Genomic DNA, 22,527 nt, shown 5'->3' with positions numbered 1-22,527 from the left:
TAATTTAGAGAAACACTAAATATTTTTTTAACATGTAAAAAATTTATTTATTAAAGTTTTTTTTGATTTTGATCTTAGGTTACATCAAGAGCTACGACTTTGCCTCAGAGAGTATATCAAAATTTGTAAAGGTTTGCAAGATATAATCCTTAGAAAATTATTCCCTTTGTGCAAAATTCAAAGCTAATAGATTGCATTTTGGAGAATTATGTGCCAAATCGTAAAATTGTTATCTTTTTAACAACTCTGTAACATTTCCTTGTAATTAAAACTATGAATTTATAATCCAACGCATAGGCATTCCATTATTCTAAAGTGATAAAATCTAGCATAAACGGCGTTTAAAATTTTCATAATTTTAATTGTAAGAAGAACTGCATTTTTACATGATTCGAAAATAATATTTTTAAAAATCTCTTGTATTTTCCAAAAACACTACAAACCAAAAATATGTTTATTTTTTTCTTGAAGTGGAAAGAAAATATAAACTAAAAAATTAAAATTGTAAATTTTTCTTGTAAATAAATTTACTATTTGTGATTTGTGTGTACCTATAAGAGGAACAGCATCCGACGTTGTCGGCATGGATTCAGCAACAAGATTTAGAAAAACTGTTAGTGAGAGTAGTATAGTACGCCTGAAATATTCATAAAAAAAGATTTTATCAAAACACAACACAGCAATAACAACACAAAGAAAGAAAAGGAACGTTATTTTTTGAAAATAAAAATTAAAAAAATATTTTATCATAATTACTTTTGTTTTTATTTAAAACTAGGTTATTTATTTATTTATTTTTTTTTTTTTTACTTTAAAAGTTGAGTAGGAATTTTGTACGAACCATTTAGAAAGATTTTAAGATTATTTTAATACATTTTATTTAGCTGTATTTATTGTTTTACAAATAATGTATATATTTTAAAAGTCAGAGGATCTGAAGACAGCAGAACTAGAACAGAACTAGAACAGAACTAGAACAGAACTAGAACAGAACTAGATCAGAACTAGAACAGAACTAGAACAGAACTAGAACAGAACTAGAACAGAACTAGAACAGAACTAGAACAGAACTAGAACAGAACTAGAACAGAACTAGAACAGAACTAGAACAGAACTAGCAGAACTAGAACAGAACTAGAACAACTAGAACAGAAAGAACAGAACTAGAACAGAACTAGAAAGACTAGAACAGAACTAGAACAGAACTAGAACAGAACTAGAACAGAACTAGAACAGAACTAGAACAGAACTAGAACAGAACTAGAACAGAACTAGAACAGAACTAGAACAGAACTAGAACAGAACTAGAACAGAACTAGAACAGAACTAGAACAGAACTAGAACAGAACTAGAACAGAACTAGAACAGAACTAGAACAGAACTAGAACAGAACTAGAACAGAACTAGAACAGAACTAGAACAGAACTAGAACAGAACTAGAACAGAACTAGAACAGAACTAGAACAGAACTAGAACAGAACTAGAACAGAACTAGAACAGAACTAGAACAGAACTAGAACAGAACTAGAACAGAACTAGAACAGAACTAGAACAGAACTAGAACAGAACTAGAACAGAACTAGAACAGAACTAGAACAGAACTAGAACAGAACTAGAACAGAACTAGAACAGAACTAGAACAGAACTAGAACAGAACTAGAACAGAACTAGAACAGAACTAGAACAGAACTAGAACAGAACTAGAACAGAACTAGAACAGAACTAGAACAGAACTAGAACAGAACTAGAACTAGAACAGAACTAGAACAGAACTAGAACAGAACTAGAACAGAACTAGAACAGAACTAGAACAGAACTAGAACAGAACTAGAACAGAACTAGAACAGAACTAGAACAGAACTAGAACAGAACTAGAACAGAACTAGAACAGAACTAGAACAAACTAGAACAGAACTAGAACAGAACTAGAACAGAACTAGAACAGAACTAGAACAGAACTAGAACAGAACTAGAACAGAACTAGAACAGAACTAGAACAGAACAGAACTAGAACAGAAACTAGAACAGAACTAGAACAGAACTAGAACAGAACTAGAACAGAACTAGAACAGAACTAGAACAGAACTAGAACAGAACTAGAACAGAACTAGAACAGAACTAGAACAGAACTAGAACAGAACTAGAACAGAACTAGAACAGAACTAGAACAGAACTAGAACAGAACTAGAACAGAACTAGAACAGAACTAGAACAGAACTAGAACAGAACTAGAACAGAACTAGAACAGAACTAGAAACAGAACTAGAACAGAACTAGAACAGAACTAGAACAGAACTAGAACAGAACTAGAACAGAACTAGAACAGAACTAGAACAGAACTAGAACAGAACTAGAACAGAACTAGAACAGAACTAGAACAGAACTAGAACAGAACTAGAACAGAACTAGAACAGAACTAGAACAGAACTAGAACAGAACTAGAACAGAACTAGAACAGAACTAGAACAGAACTAGAACAGAACTAGAACAGAACTAGAACAGAACTAGAACAGAACTAGAACAGAACTAGAACAGAACTAGAACAGAACTAGAACAGAACAGAACAGAACTAGAACAGAACTAGAACAGAACTAGAACAGAACTAGAACAGAACTAGAACAGAACTAGAACAGAACTAGAACAGAACTAGAACAGAACTAGAACAGAACTAGAACAGAACTAGAACAGAACTAGAACAGAACAGAACAGAAACTAGAACAGAACTAGAACAGAACTAGAACAGAACTAGAACAGAACTAGAACAGAACTAGAACAGAACTAGAACAGAACTAGAACAGAACTAGAACAGAACTAGAACAGAACTAGAACAGAACTAGAACAGAACTAGAACAGAACTAGAACAGAACCGGTAAAGAATTAGAACATAATTCGTCGTTTAGCTATTCAATAGCTTTGTTAATCCCGACCTTTAAAATATATTTTTGGATTTAATTTAAAACAAATAAAGCTATAAAACATGCAGTTATTTCGGATTAGTTTGAGGTAACAGTTTTTAACTTTAAACTTAAGTTTTTTTTTAAGTTTTAGATAAATTTCTTATTATTTAGTTTAAATACTCAATCCAGCATTTCCTCATTTCGCTACCGCTAGATAAGCTGGTATAATTTTTATAAAAGAATTTCTAACTTTTACGACGTTTTGGTAAAATTTACGAAGGTCTTAACCAATTAATCATTTCATTGTTTTTCTTTAATTATACTTATATAAGCTGCAATAAAATGTTTCAATTAAATAAACACTTAATATTAATAAAACTCAAAATAAATAATTCAATAAAAAACAGATATTGAAAAATGTTCATTAAATATTAAAATAAATGAAAAATTAAAAAAATTATGTTTTTAAAGGTTTAATACATACCTAAAGTAAGTTTTTCACCCGAATCGGGTGGCAAGGTAAATCCTAATAAAGCCATCGATGATATCAGCACACATGGTACAATTAAGTTAAAAAAATAATATAATGTTCGCCTTTATCTGTATTGTAAATGTAACATCCACATATGGCTCCGGACAGCAGGCATAGACGATGGTATTCTTTTGCCAGGCATCGCTGTTTAAACCAACCAAATGACCGACCATCCAACATACCAGTTGTTTTGAGGTTAATGGCAGATTTAATTGTTGCAATTCAGACAGATAGAAGAATGTTGCAATTTGGTGGGATTGTTATTGTTTAAAGCGGAAATGAAGTTTTTTTATGGCAATAAAATTAATTAGTAAATTAAGTTTAAAAAACTGTATTAAATATTTTTTTGTTTGTACACATTTATGGTTAAAATATATACATACATTATAAAAAAGCTGAATTTTTTTTTTGCTTTTATTACATATAAATAAAAAATAATTACAAACACTAGCACATACAATTCCTATACATCAAGATTGTTGTCAAACATTTAATTGATTGTAAAAAATTATTAAATATTTACAAACTACATACATATAATAAAGCCTAAAGTATTAAAAAACGAATGTTGATGCAAATACAGAAAAAAAAATAAATAAATAAAAATTACAAAAAACACATAAACATGGTCATTGTAAAAGGAATTTATAGCTGAAGCTTATAGAACAATTGTAGTTCAACAATTGGTTTAAATTTTTTTTTTTCATAATTTAATTTTATTTTTGGTCTTTTAATATCAGCCAGTTAAGACTTAAATGCTTGCTCTTTTATTATATATTTATTATTATCTTGATTAAAAAATGTATAATTGTTAAAGTTGAATGGATTTATTTTGTTTATTTACTTAAATGTTTATTTTAACTATTATTAAAATTGTGAGAATATGATCGAGAATGAAACAAGAACTGGTCTAGAACTGAACTAGAACTGAACTTGAATTGAACTAGAACTGAACTAGAACTGAACAAGAACTGAACTAGAACAACTAGAACAGAACTAGAACAGAACTAGAACAGAACTAGAACAGAACTAGAACAGAACTAGAACAGAACTAGAACAGAACTAGAACAGAACTAGAACAGAACTAGAACAGAACTAGACAGAACTAGAACAGAACTAGAACTGAACTAGAACAGAACTAGAACAGAACTAGAACAGAACTAGAACAGAACTAGAACAGAACAAGAACAGAACTAGAACAGAACTAGAACAGAACTAGAACAGAACTAGAACTGAACTAGAACAGAACTAGAACAGAACTAGAACAGAACTAGAACAGAACTAGAACAGAACTAGAACTGAACTAGAACTGAACTAGAACTGAACTAGAACAGAACTAGAACAGAACTAGAACAGAACTAGAACAGAACTAGAACAGAACTAGAACAGAACTAGAACAGAACTAGAACAGAACTAGAACAGAACTAGAACAGAACTAGAACAGAACTAGAACAGAACTAGAACAGAACTAGAACAGAACTAGAACAGAACTAGAACAGAACTAGAACGAACTTAGAACTGAACTAGAACAGAACTAGAACAGAACTAGAACAGAACTAGAACAGAACTAGAACAGAACTAGAACAGAACTAGAACAGAACTAGAACAGAACTAGAACAGAACTAGAACAGAACTAGAACTGAACTAGAACTGAACTAGAACTGAACTAGAACTGAACTAGAAACAGAACTAGAACAGAACTAGAACAGAACTAGAACAGAACTAGAACAGAACTAGAACAGAACTAGAACAGAACTAGAACAGAACTAGAACAGAACTAGAACAGAACTAGAACAGAACTAGAACAGAACTAGAACAGAACTAGAACGAACTAGAACTGAACTAGAACTGAACTAGAACTGAACTAGAACAGAACTAGAACAGAACTAGAACAGAACTAGAACAGAACTAGAACAGAACTAGAACAGAACTAGAACAGAACTAGAACAGAACTAGAACAGAACTAGAACAGAACTAGAACAGAACTAGAACAGAACTAGAACAGAACTAGAACAGAACTAGAACAGAACTAGAACTGAACTAGAACTGAACTAGAACAGAACTAGAACAGAACTAGAACAGAACTAGAACAGAACTAGAACGAACTAGAACTGAACTAGAACTGAACTAGAACTGAACTAGAACTGAACTAAAGAACTAGAACTGAACTAGAAAGAACTAGAACTGAACTAGAACAGAACTAGAACAGAACTAGAACAGAACTAGAACAGAACTAGAAGAACTAGAACATAACTAGAACAGAACTAGAACAGAACTAGAACAGAACTAGAACAGAACTAGAACAAGAACTAGAACAGAACTAGAACAGAACTAGAACAGAACTAGAACAGAACTAGAACTGAACTAGAACTGAACTAGAACTGAACTAGAACAGAACTAGAACTGAAACTAGAAGAACTAGAACAGAACAGAACAGAACTAGAACAGAACTAGAACAGAACTAGAACAGAACTAGAACAGAACTAGAACAGAACTAGAACAGAACTAGAACAGAACTAGAACAGAACTAGAACAGAACTAGAACAGAACTAGAACAGAATAGAACAGAACAGAGAAACAGAATAGAACAGAACTAGAAGAACTAGAACAGAACTAGAACTAACTAGAACTGAACTAGAACAGAACTAGAACAGAACTAGAACAGAACTAGAACAGAACTAGAACAGAACTAGAACTGAACTAGAACAGAACTAGAACAGAACTAGAACAAACTAGAACAGAACTAGAACAGAACTAGAACAGAACTAGAACTAGAACAGAACAGAACAGAACTAGAACAGAACTAGAACGAACTAGAACAGAACTAGAACAGAACTAGAACAGAACTAGAACAGAACTAGAACAGAACTAGAACAGAACAGAACTAGAACAGAACTAGAACAGAACTAGAACTGAACTAGAACGAACTAGAACTGAACTAGAAACTGAACTAGAACAGAACTAGAACAGAACTAGAACTGAACTAGAACAGAACTAGAACTGAACTAGAACTGAACTAGAACAGAACTAGAACAGAACTAGAACAGAACTAGAACAGAACTAGAACAGAACTAGAACTGAACTAGAACAGAACTAGAACAGAACTAGAACAGAACTAGAACAGAACTAGAACAGAACTAGAACAGAACTAGAACAGAACTAGAACTGAACTAGAACGAACTAGAACAGAACTAGAACTGAACTAGAACTGAACTAGAACAGAACAGAACTAGAACAGAACTAGAACAGAACTAGAACAGAACTAGAACAGAACTAGAACAGAACTAGAACAGAACTAGAACAGAACTAGAACAGAACTAGAACAGAACTAGAACAGAACTAGAACAGAACTAGAACAGAACTAGAACAGAACTAGAACAGAACTAGAACAGAAACAGAACAGAACTAGAACAGAACTAGAACAGAACTAGAACAGAACTAGAAGAACTAGAACAGAACTAGAACTGAACTAGAACTGAACTAGAACAGAACTAGAACAGAACTAGAACAGAACTAGAACAGAACTAGAACAGAACTAGAACAGAACTAGAACAGAACTAGAACAGAACTAGAACAGAACTAGAACAGAACTAGAACAGAACTAGAACAGAACTAGAACAGAACTAGAACAGAACTAGAACAGAACTAGAACAGAACTAGAACAGAACTAGAACAGAACTAGAACTGAACTAGAACTGAACTAGAACTGAACTAGAAAGAACTAGAACTGAACTAGAACTGAACTAGAACTGAACTAGAACTGAACTAGAACTGAACTAGAACAGAACTAGAACAGAACTAGAACAGAACTAGAACAGAACTAGAACAGAACTAGAACAGAACTGGAACAGAACTAGAACAGAACTAGAACAGAACTAGAATAGAACTAGAACAGAACTAGAACAGAACTAGAACAGAACTAGAACAGAACTAGAACAGAACTAGAACAGAACTAGAACAGAACTAGAACTGAACTAGAACTGAACTAGAACTGAACTAGAACTGAACTAGAACAGAACTAGAACAGAACTAGAACAGAACTAGAACGAACTAGAACAGAACTAGAAACTGAACTAGAACAGAACTAGAACAGAACTAGAACAGAACTAGAACAGAACTAGAACAGAACTAGAACAGAACAAACAGAACTAGAACAGAACTAGAACAGAACTAGAACAGAACTAGAACAGAACTAGAACAGAACTAGAACAGAACTAGAACAGAACTAGAACAGAACTAGAAACAGAACTAGAACAGAACTAGACAGAACTAGAACAGAACTAAAACAGAACTAAAACAGAACTAGAACAGAACTAGAACAGAACTAGAACAGAACTAGAACAGAACTAGAACAGAACTAGAACAGAACAGAACTAGAACTAGAACAGAACTAGAACAGAATTAGAAAGGAAATACTAAATGCAAAATATTTGTGTTCTCTTTCTCCTTTTACAGTGATATCTTCAAATATCTATTAAGTATTTATATAATAAATTTTTTTGTTTAAATATGGACTATCACATTTTGACAACAGGTAATTATTTATCCATGTTGTTACTGAGAATTTCAGTATAAGGTCTTATCCCAATACGCTATTATCTTTTAATGCATTGGATAGGTTAGTAACATGCAAGAAACACCGATCACGACTGAAGCTAAGACATGTTGAGATCGTTTAAGTTAAAGCACTCACTCTTACAACTTCAGATATCGGAAAGGTTTTGGTATTTAATATATAAAGGTTTATGGGAACTTTTATGTAACGTCAAGTTTTTGAGTTTATTTAATAACTTTAAAGTTCAGTCATAAGTGATTCTTGATACGATTTAAGTTTCTCAGAATTTCTCACCGTCAATGGTCTCAAGTCGGGCAATTGTCACTAAATCTTTAGTTTAAATTACATAACAGACAATCAATCATACAAAATTTGTACAATTAACTACAACTACATACATACAAAACATGCAATAAATCATTTAAAATAAATATATTTGCTGGAATAATTTTACACAAATTACAAATTAAAATTATGAAATTTTGACAATGATGAATTTCTAGTGAAAAAGAAAACTAAAACATACCTGAGTTTGTCATTAATGATGTCATGAGGTAAAATTAAAACATATTATCTATTATCAAATAAATCAATTAAATTATAAAAAATCTGAAATAATTTGGACTTTATAATTAAAAACAAATTTAAAGAATTTTGTGATGATAACTTAAATAATTTAAATGAAAAAGCTTGTATATATATTTTTTTATCATTTAAAGAAGATATTAATTGATCCACCGTAATATTTATAAACAATGATGAATTAATTATGCAAATTAACTGTTTGGTCCACTGGCCAAAAAACAGTTTAAAATGTTGTTTTAGAATAGGAGCTATTAATATAACAGGCTGGTAGTTAAATGTGGTGCAGTTTTAAGATAGTTTTTAATAATAAATTTAACTACCGGTCTGTTGTTTTATGTTTTTTAATTTAGTTTTAGGATTTAAGTTAAAGATTTTTGGATTTAGTTGATATATCCTCCACATGATTTTTGACTTAATTCTGAGCTACACCTAAATTAAGCAAAACCCATAATAACGATTTTTCAAGAACCCCCTTAATATACTCATACATTTTATTATAATCGGATGAAATATTCAACTAACAACAATTAATTACAAAAATTGTGAGCACATTTTTTAAACCTAGAACTTTTAAAATAAACTAAATCATCAAAATTCTTATTAAAAAGGAATTTTTGTACTAAAAATACCACTTCTAATATAGTTTTCATCAAAAAATTTCAATTTTGTACTGAAAATTTAAAATTCAACTTTTTACTCAAAATGAATTTTATTTTTAATGTTTCATTAAAAATCCAATTTTGTACTAAAAACGCAGTCGAATCAATTTTGTACTGAATATTATTTTTTTTTTACTAAATATTCTATTTTGTACTAAAATTCCATTTTTGCATTAAAAATAAATCTTTGTATTATAAATGCAATTCTCTACTAATTTAATATTGTACTAAAATAAAATTTTACCCAAAATATGAAATTTTGTAATAAAAATGCAATTTTTACCAAAAATCTAAATTTACAATAAAAATGTAATACATTTTGAACTAGAACTGAACTAGAACCTGACCTTGAACTAGAACTGAACTAGAACTGACTAGAACTGAACTAGAACTGAACTAGAACTGAACTAGAACTGAACTAAGAACTGAACTAGAACTGAACTAGAACTGAACTAGAACTGAACTAGAACTGAACTAGAACTGAACTAGAACTGAACCTAGAACTGAACTAGAACTGAACTAGAACTGAACTAGAACTGAACTAGAACTGAACTAGAACTGAACTAGAACTGAACTAGAACTGAACTAGAACTGAACTAGAATGAACTAGAACTGACTAGAACTGAACTAGAACTGACTAGAACGGAACTAGAACTGAACTAGAACTGAACTAGAACTGAATTAGAACTGAACTAGAAACTGAACTAGAACTGAACTAGAACTGAACTAGAACTGACTAGACTACTGAACTAGAACTGGAACTAGAACTGAACTAGAACTGAACTAGAACTGAACTGAACTAGACAACTGAACTAGAACTGAACTAGAACTGAACTAGAACTGAACTAGAACTGAACTAGAACTGAACTAGAACTGAACTAGAACTGAACTAGAACTGAACAAACTGAACTAGAACTGAACTAAACTGAACTAGAACTGAACTAGAACTGAGGCGAAACTTCCCTTTAACTTATTTTAGCTCACGTTGAGGATATATATATTCGATTGCACGAACTTTAGAAATTAGTTTAATTCTTTTTTAGTTTATTTAATTTTAATAGTTTATTTAAATAGGAAATTAAAATTGTTTTTTTTTTTTTAATTATTTTTAAAATAGTTATAGTTATTTTTTGTCAAAATTAACATATAAAACACATAGAAAATGTATATTTGAATAAAGCAACATAGACATAGACAGTTAGTAATAGAACAGAGAATAGTGATAGTAAGTAAGTGGAACAGTTAAAAGACAGTTATTGGTTTTATGAAATTAGGAAAAGAAAGTAATAAATTACTAACCGATTAAATACCATTCGCCATTTGTTATAAAATCGGAAAGATCCCCTCCATCTTCGGAATTCAAAACCAAATCCAACTGTGTTTGATATTTTCATTTATTGAGTTTCAATGAAAATTTTATCAACACAGGCAAAAACATATTTTCCAGCATTTTTTAAATAATATATTTTTTTTTAATATTTTGTTGATTTTTTCGTTGTTTTTTTTTTTACCAAAGAAATTGAAGAAAATATGTTTTTGTTAGTTTTAAGATTAAAAAAGAAGTTGTTTGTTGTTTTATGTTTTGTTATTTTACTATATAAATAAAAAATGTTTATAAAAACAACTAAAATAATTATGTAAATAAAAAATAAATTAATAAAATAAAATAAACATTTAAAGTGTTGTTTTGTTCAAAAAGCATATTTTGCTTTCTGAACAAAAAATATGCTTTTTAGTGTACTCAAGGTATTAAAAGTGTTAGTGTTTAGTGGTAATTTCATTAAGAGTCTTTACAAACGTTAAAAATTTTGTAAACTATTTAGTTTTATTATTTTTTATGTTTAGTAAACAAAATTTTCAATAGTGGCTGTTTGCTTCAGTTTCAATTTTTGTTTTGCTCGCCATCATGCAAAATAGTTGAAATCAAATTTTTTCTGTTAATTATTGCAATACAATTCGAATAGGAAAAAAATCATTTCTCACATGATTCCAATCAGGACCTCTTTGTTTATTTTTCGGTTTATTTTGTGTTATTTTGTTAGAAAATTTAATTTTGTAGGATCTCTTTTTTTCTTGTTATTGTTATTTGTATATTATTTAGTGTTGCATAGAATTTGTTTGAAAAAAATATTAATTAAAACTATATTTTTTTCAGAAACCATTCAACACTAAAAGTATTTGTTTTAGAGTTTCGTATTTTAGTGTGATTTGTTTTTAGTGTGTTTTTTTCTCTTCGTCTAAAATTTCAATTGAAAAATAAATCTGGTTTTGCAATTCACAAAAACGCAGTGAATTGTTATTAATTTGTTTTATTTAGAGTCTTTTATTCTCGGTTGTAGGCAAAATAAAAAATATAAATCATAGTTTTAGAAAAAAACAATGTTGAAATATAAAACATAAAAATCGAAGTGAAATCATAAAATAGTAGTCTGTGGTTTGTAGATAAATTAAGTATAAAAAGTAAAAAAAAGTTTGAGGTTTTTAAAGAAGTGAAGAGTTAAAAGTTAATGTTGAATGAATTTTCCCCTTGAGATGAAAGAGACACAATTAAAAGGAGAATTAGTAGAATTAGAAGAGAACTAGAACAGATCTAGAACAGAACTACAACTGAACTAGAACAGAACTAGAACGGAACTAGAACGGAACTAGAACAGAACTAGAACAGAACTAGAACAGAACTAGAACAGAACTAGAACAAAACTAGAACAGAACTAGAACAGAACTAGAACAGAACTAGAACAGAACTAGAACAGAACTAGAACAGAACTAGAACAGAACTAGAACAGAACTAGAACAGAAGTAGAACAGAACTAGAACAGAACTACAACAGAACTACAACAGAACTACAACAGAACTACAACAGAACTACAACAGAACTACAACAGAACTAGAACAGAACTAGAATAGAACTAGAACAGAACTTGAACAGAACTAGAACAGAACTAGAACGAAACTAGAACAGAACTAGAACAGAACTTGAACAGAACTAGGACAGAACTAGCAGAACTAGAACAGAACTAGAACAGAACTAGAACAGAACTAGAACAGAACTAGAACAGAACTAGAACAGAACTAGAACAGAACTAGAACAGAACTAGAACAGAACTAGAACAGAACTAGAACAGAACTAGAACAGAACTAGAACAGAACTAGAACAGAACTAGAACAGAACTAGAACAGAACTAGAACAGAACTAGAACAGAACTAGAACAGAACTAGAACTAGAACAGAACTAGAACAGAACTAGAACAGAACTAGAACAGAACTAAACAGAACTAAACAGAACTAGAAACAGAACTAGAAGAACAGAACTAAGAACAGAACTAGAACAGAACTAGAACAGAACTAGAACAGAACTAGAACAGAACTAGAACAGAACTAGAACAGAACTAGAACAGAACTAGAAAGAACTAGAACAGAACTAGAACAGAACTAGAACAGAACTAGAACAGAACTAGAACAGAACTAGACAGAACTAGAACAGACTAGAACAGAACTAGAACAGAACTAGAACAGAACTAGAACAGAACTAGAACAGAACTAGAACAGAACTAGAACAGAACTAGAACAGAACTAGAACAGAACTAGAACAGAACTAGAACAGAACTAGAGCAGAACTAGAGCAGAACTAGAACAGAACTAGAGCAGAACTAGAGCAGAACTAGAACAGAACTACAACAGAACTACAACAGAACTAGAACAGAACTAGAACATAACTAGAGCAGAACTAGAACAGAACTAGAACAGAACTAGGACAGAACTAGGACAGAACTAGAACAGAACTAGAACAGAACTAGAACAGAACTAGAACAGAACTAGAACAGAACTAGAACAGAACTAGAACAGAACTAGAACAGAACTAGAACTAGAACAGAACTAGAAATGAGCTTTATCCCATCTGTTTCCTCCTTTTATTGTATCTCTTTTCTCCCTTTTTCAGGTGATTAATGTGAAGGTATATTTTTTCTTGCTCTTATGTTAATGTGTCTTGTTTGGTAGTTATTGTGTGTTGTTGTTTTTTTTTCTATTTTCTCTCGCTCTCGTTGAGATTTAAGTTCTTTTTTAGTTGTTGTTGTTTTTCAGTTGTTTAGTATATTTTGTCGTTATACTTAAACAGTACAGACACACACACTTTACCTGATTTCCATCATAAGTCCAACTACCGAATTTCATTTCGCAGTGTTGGTCATCGAATGGGAACCACGTGATGTCTATCTTGCATGTGCTCTTGAAGATACCAGGGGGCACGTACAGACAACTGCCGTTATGTTTGACCACAATGTTGGTGTGATACGTGCCATCGAATCCCTCATCCGCACTAAAGTTTATATATAGTTTTTTGTTTGGGTTTGATTTATATATACATATATATTTTATAACTTTATTTATATAGAGATTTGTTTAATTGTAAGTTATAGTGGAGGTGTATAAACTTAGATTACTGTAGAGTGGGATATTTTCATACTTGATTTATTTTGTAGTAAGGGAATTAAGTTAGAGACTTAAAGGAGTTTGTTAAGATAAATATGGTTTTAGAAATACTTAATCTAGAGCTTAAATAGATTTTTAGAAAAAATACTTAATTTTAAGAATATTTGTGTATTTAAATGTTTAAGGATGTTGGCATTTTAAAATACTTTCAGTTTGTTATTTAATAATAATCATTTTAAAGTTTTCTAAAAAAATCTAAAACAAAATTCAAAACTATTTCCTTTATTTTCTGTTGTAACTAAATTAGTTACTTTTTCCAGCATTCAGTTTTTTTTCGTTAAAACATTTTTACCACTTTTATGTAATTTAATAAACGTATACGTTTCTCTATAAATCATTTTTATTACATTGACCATGTTAAGTTCGCCATATTGTTTCCGCTCAGTTTATTTTTTGTGGCCATATTGTTTAAAATTATGTGCGAGTGTGTAAGTAAACTAACCGACACACGCTAACATTTTGTATATCAACTTTTGCTTAAAAATGTTAACAGAAATTGTATAAAAATTGCCCAAAGTCTTTTTGGTTGCATAAATGTATACATACATACGCACATACATAGTTTTGCAATATTTTATTGAAATATTTGTTTATTTCAATTACTGCTACTGACCCTTATGGCCTGCGGACTGGGACTTGACTTGATTGGTTACGGTAACTGTCAATTATTGTAGTTTTATAAAACAAATCGCATCATGCGTTTATGCCTTTCAAAAAATGTACTGTAGCCCAAATCGACTTATTTTTCTGCATTTATGTACATATGTCCAGTTGTAATCATAAATTATTATTAAGAGATTTTATTTTTTAAAAATTTAGGGTTATTTGCATTTTTGCTCATTACATTTAGACCCCAACTGGTTATGTGTAGTCTATGTATTTCACATCAGCGATTTATGTGTGTTTTGGGAATTGGATATTTTGATCGGTTTTTATGGGATTTTCAATTGGCATTTAAATGTTTGTGTGTTTATCATGATAAAGGTCTTCGTGGGTTTAACGTTTATGTTTTTGAAGTAAATTTGTTGTTGTTGCCTAAATAATTAATTGCTAATCAGCAAATAATCGATTAGAGTTGGACATAAAGAATATATCATATATGGTGACGTATGATGAATATTTATTAGAATTTTGAAAATAATTATAAAGTATACGCTTAGATGGACAACAAAAATTCTAGTAACAAATGAGAAAATTATCGGAATTAGAACTGAACTAGAACTGAATTAGAACTGAACTGAACTAAACTAGAACTGAATTAGAACTAATACTGAACTGAACTAGAAGACTAGAACTGAACTGAATGACTAGGAACTGAACTAGAACTGAACTAGAACTGAACTAGAACTGAACTAGAACTGAACTAGAACTGAACTAGAACTGAACTAGAACTGAACTAGAACTGAACTAGAACTGAACTAGAAACTGAACTAGAACTGACTAGAACTGAACTAGAACTGAACTAGAACTGAACTAGAACTGAACTAGAACTGAACTAGAACTGAACTAGAACTGAACTAGAACTGAACTAGAACTGAACTAGAACTGAACTAGAACTGAACTAGAACTGAACTAGAACTGAACTAGATGAACTAGAACTGAACTAGAACTGAACTAGAACTGAACTAGAACTGAACTAGAACTGAACTAGAACTGAACTAGAACTGAACTAGAACTGAACTAGAACTGAACTAGAACTGAACTAGAACTGAACTAGAACTGAACTAGAACTGAACTAGAACTGAACTAGAACTGAACTAGAACTGAACTAGAACTGAACTAGAACTGAACTAGAACTGAACTAGAACTGAACTAGAACTGAACTAGAACTGAACTAGAACTGAACTAGAACTGAACTAGAACTGAACTAGAACTGAACTAGAACTGAACTAGAACTGAACTAGAACTGACTAGAACTGAACTAGAACTAGAACTGAACTAGAACTGAACTAGAACTGAACTAGAACTGAACTAGACTGAACTAGAACTGAACTAGAACTGAACTAGAACTGAACTAGAACTGAACTAGAACTGAACTAGAACTGAACTAGAACTGAACTAGAACTGAACTAGAACTGAACTCGAACTGAACTAGAACTGAACTAGAACGAACTAGAACTGACTAGAACTGAACTAGAACTGAATAGAACTGAACTAGAACTGAAACTAGAACTGAACTAGAACTGAACTAGAACTGAACTAGAACTGAACTGAACCTGAACTAGAACTGAACTAGAAACTAGAACTGAACTAGAACTGAACTAGAACTGAACTAGAACTGAACTAGAACCTGAACTAGAACGGAACTAGGAACTGAACTAGATAACTGAACTAGAAATGAACTAGAACTGAACTAGGACAGAACTATTACTGAACTAGGAATTTATCTTTCCATTTACTAACCTTTTGCCCGTAAGCTCTTTATGTTCTCAAACAATTATTTTTGTCAAAATAATTTAAATATTTAGTTTTGTTTTACTTGTGGTAAAAGAATTTATTGCTTCGTTTTATTGTCTAACATATGAAGTTAGGAATTTATATATTGCAAATATTTTAAGTACAATCTAAACAAAAAGTAATAGTTGCAAATTGTTATTCAGTACAAGTATTAGTCAAACTTTAGGAAAACAATTATGTATCTGCAGATATTTCTGATAAAACAAAACGAATATTTTGACTATATTTGCGCAATATATGCCATAAATGTAAATCTATAATTGGTACTTCATATGTATACGTTTGTTTGTATTTAAATTGTAAATGTTTTAAACTTGTTTCAAAAACATTTTTTAAATCTACATTAAAATCTGCAAAAAAGGATGTTTGTAAATGGAACAACCCTTGAGCACACGTTCTTATCACATTTAATATAAACTACTGTTTCTTTCTATACATTGTTTTTTCACTCTCTATCTCTTTCCTTCTGCTTTCAATAAACTGTGATAACAGAAATTTACTGAAGTTGTTTGTATGTTTGCCAAAAAAATTGCCAAAATTCTTTTTCTTCCCCCAAAACTACATTAAAACCAGGCAAACATACACACAGACGTTTCTCCATTTTTGAAGTTTCTCAAATTGTGTTTGCAAATGAGTTGTATTTGCTCAACAAAAAAGTTGAAGGCAACAATGTTTACACTCTGGCACATGAATTGTACAACAACTCCCACTTGCGTGTAAAACATATATGCACATGTGTTGGAATGAAAAAAATCCTTCTCCAAAACACACATACAAACACAAAGTCTCAAAACAAAATGTTTTGTAATTGATAGTAATGACGTAGCATACCTTAAGGAGTTGCTACGAATGGTAATGGAAAATGTAGTTAAATGAATGTAAAACGAGAGAAAAAAGTACAATTTAGAAAGAACTTTTATATGTCAAGTGGTATTTAGTAGTCACATTCATGGAAAATTGTAATAGAAAATAATTGTTACCAAAAAATTCTTTGGAGTTTTTGCAATGTAAAAAACTAACAATAATAAGAAATGCAAAGAATTTGAAAAGATTTAAGTAAAAACGATTTTTGGGAATAGAAATAACATTTATTTAAAAAAAAAAATCTCTTAAGAAGTTTTTTAATTTAAATTTAAAATTTCGATAAAAATTGTTTGGCAAAAGTAAAAGAAAAACTAACTAATGAGAACCAACTGCATAATAAGTGTGGCAGATTTAGAACATAATTCGACAGGACCTAGATTATAAGCAAATAGAACTAGTACTAAACTAGAACCGAAGTTGAAATGCACAAGATGTGCACTAGAAATGAACTAGAAACTGAACTAGAACTGAACTAGAACTGAACTAGAACTGAACTAGAACTGAACTAGAACTGAACTAGAACTGAACTAGAACTGAACTAGAACTGAACTAGAACTGAACTAGAACTGAGCTAGAACTGAACTAGAACTGAACTAGAACTGACTAGAACTGAACTAGAACTGAACTAGAACTGAACTAGAACTGAACTAGACTGAACTAGAACTGAACTAGAACTGAACTAGAACTGAACTAGAACTGAACTAGAACTGAACTAGAACTGAACTAGAACTGAACTAGAACTGAACTAGAACTGAACTAGAACTGAACTAGAACTGAACTAGAACTGAACTAGAACTGAACTAGAACTGAACTAGAACTGAACTAGAACTGAACTAGAACTGAACTAGAACTGAACTAGAACTGAACTAGAACTGAACTAGAACTGAACTAGAACTGAACTAGAACTGAACTAGAACTGAACTAGAACTGAACTAGAACTGAACTAGAACTGAACTAGAACTGAACTAGAACTGAACTAGAACTGAACTAGAACTGAACTAGAACTGAACTAGAACTGAACTAGAACTGAACAAGAACTGAACTAGAACTGAACTAGAACTGAACTAAACTGAACTAGAACTGAACTAGAACTGAACTAGAACTGAACTAGAACTGAACTAGAACTGAACTAGAACTAAAACTGAACTAGAACTGAACTAGAACTGAACTAGAACTAGAACTGAACTAGAACTGAACTAGAACTGAACTAGAACTGAACTAGAACTGAACTAGAACTGAACTAGAACTGAACTAGAACTGAACTAGAACTGAACTAGAACTGAACTAGAACTGAACTAGAACTGAACTAGAACTGAACTACTGAACTAGAACTGAACTAGAACTGAACTAGAACTGAACTAGAACTGAACTAGAACTGAACTAGAACTGAACTAGAACTGAACTAGAACTGAACTAGAACTGAACTAGAACTGAACTAGAACTGAACTAGAACTGAACTAGAACTGAACTAGAACTGAACTAGAACTGAACTAGAACTGAACTAGAACTGAACTAGAACTGAACTAGAACTGAACTAGAACTGAACTAGAACTGAACTAGAACTGAACTAGAACTGAACTAGAACTGAACTAGAACTGAACTAGAACTGAACTAGAACTGAACTAGAACTGACTAGAACTGAACTAGAACTGAACTAGAACTGAACTAGAACTGAACTAGAACTGAACTAGAACTGAACTAGAACTGAACTAGAACTGAACTAGAACTGAACTAGAACTGAACTAGAACTGAACTAGAACTGAACTAGACTGAACTAGAACTGAACTAGAACTGAACTAGAACTGAACTAGAACTGAACTAGAACTGAACTAGAACTGACTAGAACTAAAACTGAACTAGAACTGAACTAGAACTAAAACTGAACTAGAACTGAACTAGAACTGAACTAGAACTGAACTAACTGAACTAGAACTGAACTAGAACTGAACTAGAACTGAACTAGAACTGAACTAGAACTGAACTAGAACTGAACTAGAACTGAACTAGAACTGAACTAGAACTGAACTAGAACTGAACTAGAACTGAACTAGAACTGAACTAGAACTGAACTAGAACTGAACTAGAACTGAACTAGAACTGAACTGAAAAGACTGCTTTTTGTAAATTTAATTCCATTTGTTAAAATGTTTTACCTTTACCTTAATTTATTTAAATTTTAACCTTTTGTAAACCATTTTAACAAGCTGACAAGTTTATGGACGAATTAACTCCTGAAATTATGCTTTGCTTCGCTGACTTCATATAGTAAGCCTCCTTTATATAGGCTTTAGATTTTAAAAAGTATTAACAACACATTATTTTGTCAATCATTAGAAAACTAAAATATTTGAACATTTTTTATTGTCGAATATTCAGCAACGGTTTAAAAAAATATATATGTATTGCGTTTTACGCTTTAATGATTTACCGACATATTCCAACATGTGTGGAAAGTTGGCCAGCTGTTGTTGTTTTTATTGTTGGTAGACCAACAAGAAATTGTGCTTGAAGAAAGAAAGCTGTAAAAACATGCTTAAACCTTTAACCTAATAAAAATTCAGAAAAGGATTCCTTTACTACCAACAACATGTTTGGCATACTAATGCCAAGTAGCTAGATGGGATGTTTTTGCCAAAAAAAAGAACAGAAATCCTCAGTTAGAAAATTATGTGTGTACCTTTACTAATTCCCTAAAGTTCATTAGCAAATTTATTCACCATTACTAGAAAAAGTATTAGTAAATCCTTAGTTAAAAAGAAGCCAACGACCAAAAAAAAAAAAAAAAAACAACAACAAGATATAGAAATAGCTTTTGTAATTGTAAATCCTTTGGAAGTAACATACACACACATTTAAATGTTGCTCCTCAACTCTCTGTAGATTTAGCATAAAGTTGTTGTCTTGTTCATACAAACAAATGTAGACAGATATACATATGTATGTAGTTATATTGTTAAATGTATTGTATTTGTTATTCCTCCTGCCCTTATATTTACTGTGTGCAATTCAAATTTCTATTGATTAGATGTTTATTTGCCAAATCTATGAAATATATTTGTATTTATTCTATGTATTTGTTTGTAGATATTTATTCGTCCGTATGTATCTCAACGTTGATTGATTTTCTTTACATTTCCTTTCTGGATAAATCTTAATTCAATTGAATTAGATCAATTTGCTTTAAATATGAGGGCGATTGGCATACAACTTGTTTAATTTAAAGTCTTAAGAACTATTACTTTGTGTTGCCTAATCAATTTAAGTTGGTAATGTTAGTGCATGAGAACAAATTTTATGTAAATCTTTTAAAAGTATTGGAACAGAAAAAAAAGAATAAGAACTGAAGAGAGAACTAGAACTGAACAGAACTGAAAAAGAACTAAAGCAAACTAGAACAGAACTAGAACAGAACTAGAACAGAACTAGAACAGAACTAGAACAGAACTAGAACAGAACTAGAACAGAACTAGAACAGAACTAGAACAGAACTAGAACAGAACTAGAACAGAACTAGAACAGAACTAGAACAGAACTAGAACAGAACTAGAACAGAACTAGAACAGAACTAGAACAGAACTAGAACAGAACTAGAAGAACTAGAACAGAACTAGAACAGAACTAGAACAGAACTAGAACAGAACTAGAACAGAACTAGAACAGAACTAGAACAGAACTAGAACAGAACTAGAACAGAACTAGAACAGAACTAGAACAGAACTAGAACAGAACTAGAACAGAACTAGAACAGAACTAGAACAGAACTAGAACAGAACTAGAACAGAACTAGAACAGACTAGAACAGAACTAGAACAAACTAGAACTCAGAACAGAACTAGAACAGAACTAGAACAGAACTAGAACAGAACTAGAACTAGAACAGAACTAGAACAGAACTAGAACAGAACTAGAACAGAACTAGAACAGAACTAGAACAGAACTAGAACAGAACTAGAACAGAACTAGAACAGAACTAGAACAGAACTAGAACAGAACTAGAACAGAACTAGAACAGAACTAGAACAGAACTAGAACAGAACTAGAACAGAACTAGAACAGAACTAGAACAGAACTAGAACAGAACTAGAACAGAACTAGAACAGAACTAGAACAGAACTAGAAACAGAACTAGAACAGAACTAGAACAGAACTAGAACAGAACTAGAACAGAACTAGAACAGAACTAGAACAGAACTAGAACAGAACTAGAACAGAACTAGAACAAACTAGAACTAGAACAGAACTAGAACAGAACTAGAACGAACTAGAACAGAACTAGAACAGAACTAGAACAGAACTAGAACAGAACTAGAACAGAACTAGAACAGAACTAGAACAGAACTAGAACAGAACTAGAACAGACTAGAACAGAACTAGAACAGAACTGAACAGAACTAGAACAGAACTAGAACAGAACTAGAACAGAACTAGAACAGAACTAGAACAGAACTAGAACAGAACTAGAACAGAACTAGAACAGAACTAGAACAGAACTAGAACAGAACTAGAACAGAAGAAAGAACAGAACTAGAACAGAACTAGAACAGAACTAGAACAGAACTAGAACAGAACTAGAACAAACTAGAACAGAACTAGAACAGAACTAGAACAGAACTAGAACAGAACTAGAACAGAATAACAGAACTAGAACAGAACTAGAACAGAACTAGAACAGAACTAGAACAGAAACTAGAACAGACTGAACAGAACTAGAACAGAAACTAGAACAGAATAGAACAGAACTAGAACAGAACTAGAACAGAACTAGAACAGAACTAGACAGAACTAGAACAGAACTAGAACAGAACTAGAACAGAACTAGAAGGGAGCTACTAAAACAGAACTAGAACCATCGGGAACTTAACTAAAAAAATCTGTAGTTCATTTAATAGTATAAATCCTATTGTATTGTATGTTGTAAGGCTATTGTTTAGAAAGGTTTTATATTAAACATTCTTTTGTTTAGTGTTTGTTTCTTAATTTATTTTGTTTAAATTAATTCTATATTGGCACTTGAAGTTGTACAAAAGTCATTGCTATTAATTTAGCAACTGTTGTTTTTTAATAAAACAAAAAAATTAATAAAAGCTCAAGTATTTCTTAGAAATGTTAAGTTTTGATTGCAAAACAGAACACAAGCACCATGAGAAAAATCTATAAAATTTTTATTTTTGCAATAAAATTAGACACTTGGTTGGTTATTCAATTAGAAGACGTTAGTAGTTTCAACTAGAATTGAATATAATTATATTGAAATTAAGAACAATACATCAAATCCATCACATAGAACCTTTAATAGCTTGAATTTTTTAATAAAATAAAGACCTCTTTTAGGCGCAATATATCAGTAATTCAATTAATGTCCAAGTCTAAAACTGAAATGTTACTAAATTTCCTTAAACGTGCTTGATTCTTATAAAAATTTACAATCCATTAAGCTAATTACGCTTCAAATAAAAACAGAAGAAAAGCATGCTTTATATTAAGAAA

The 22,527-nt window shown here is 31.1% G+C and overlaps 1 protein-coding gene across 1 annotated transcript; it reads right to left on the bottom strand.

Annotated features, from left to right (window-relative positions):
- Positions 1-531: 531 nt before the first annotated feature.
- LOC119615195 (CHRNA7-FAM7A fusion protein-like) lies at positions 532-13,546 on the bottom strand (the record flags this gene model as incomplete). Its single annotated transcript, XM_037971271.1, is given in 6 exon segments — positions 532-637; positions 3,378-3,494; positions 3,496-3,562; positions 3,565-3,573; positions 10,528-10,603; positions 13,366-13,546. Coding segments are annotated over 6 exon segments (556 nt in total), but the record flags the coding sequence as incomplete, so codon positions are not given.
- Positions 13,547-22,527: the final 8,981 nt, after the last annotated feature.

Source organism: Lucilia sericata, unplaced genomic scaffold (genome assembly GCF_015586225.1).
Source record: "Lucilia sericata isolate MDLA Ls3-8-SP2 unplaced genomic scaffold, ASM1558622v1 Contig004414F_arrow, whole genome shotgun sequence".
Classification (NCBI taxonomy): domain Eukaryota; kingdom Metazoa; phylum Arthropoda; class Insecta; order Diptera; family Calliphoridae; genus Lucilia; species Lucilia sericata.
Note: the sequence above shows the minus strand (reverse complement) of the source record. Positions and strands in the feature narration are given on the sequence as shown.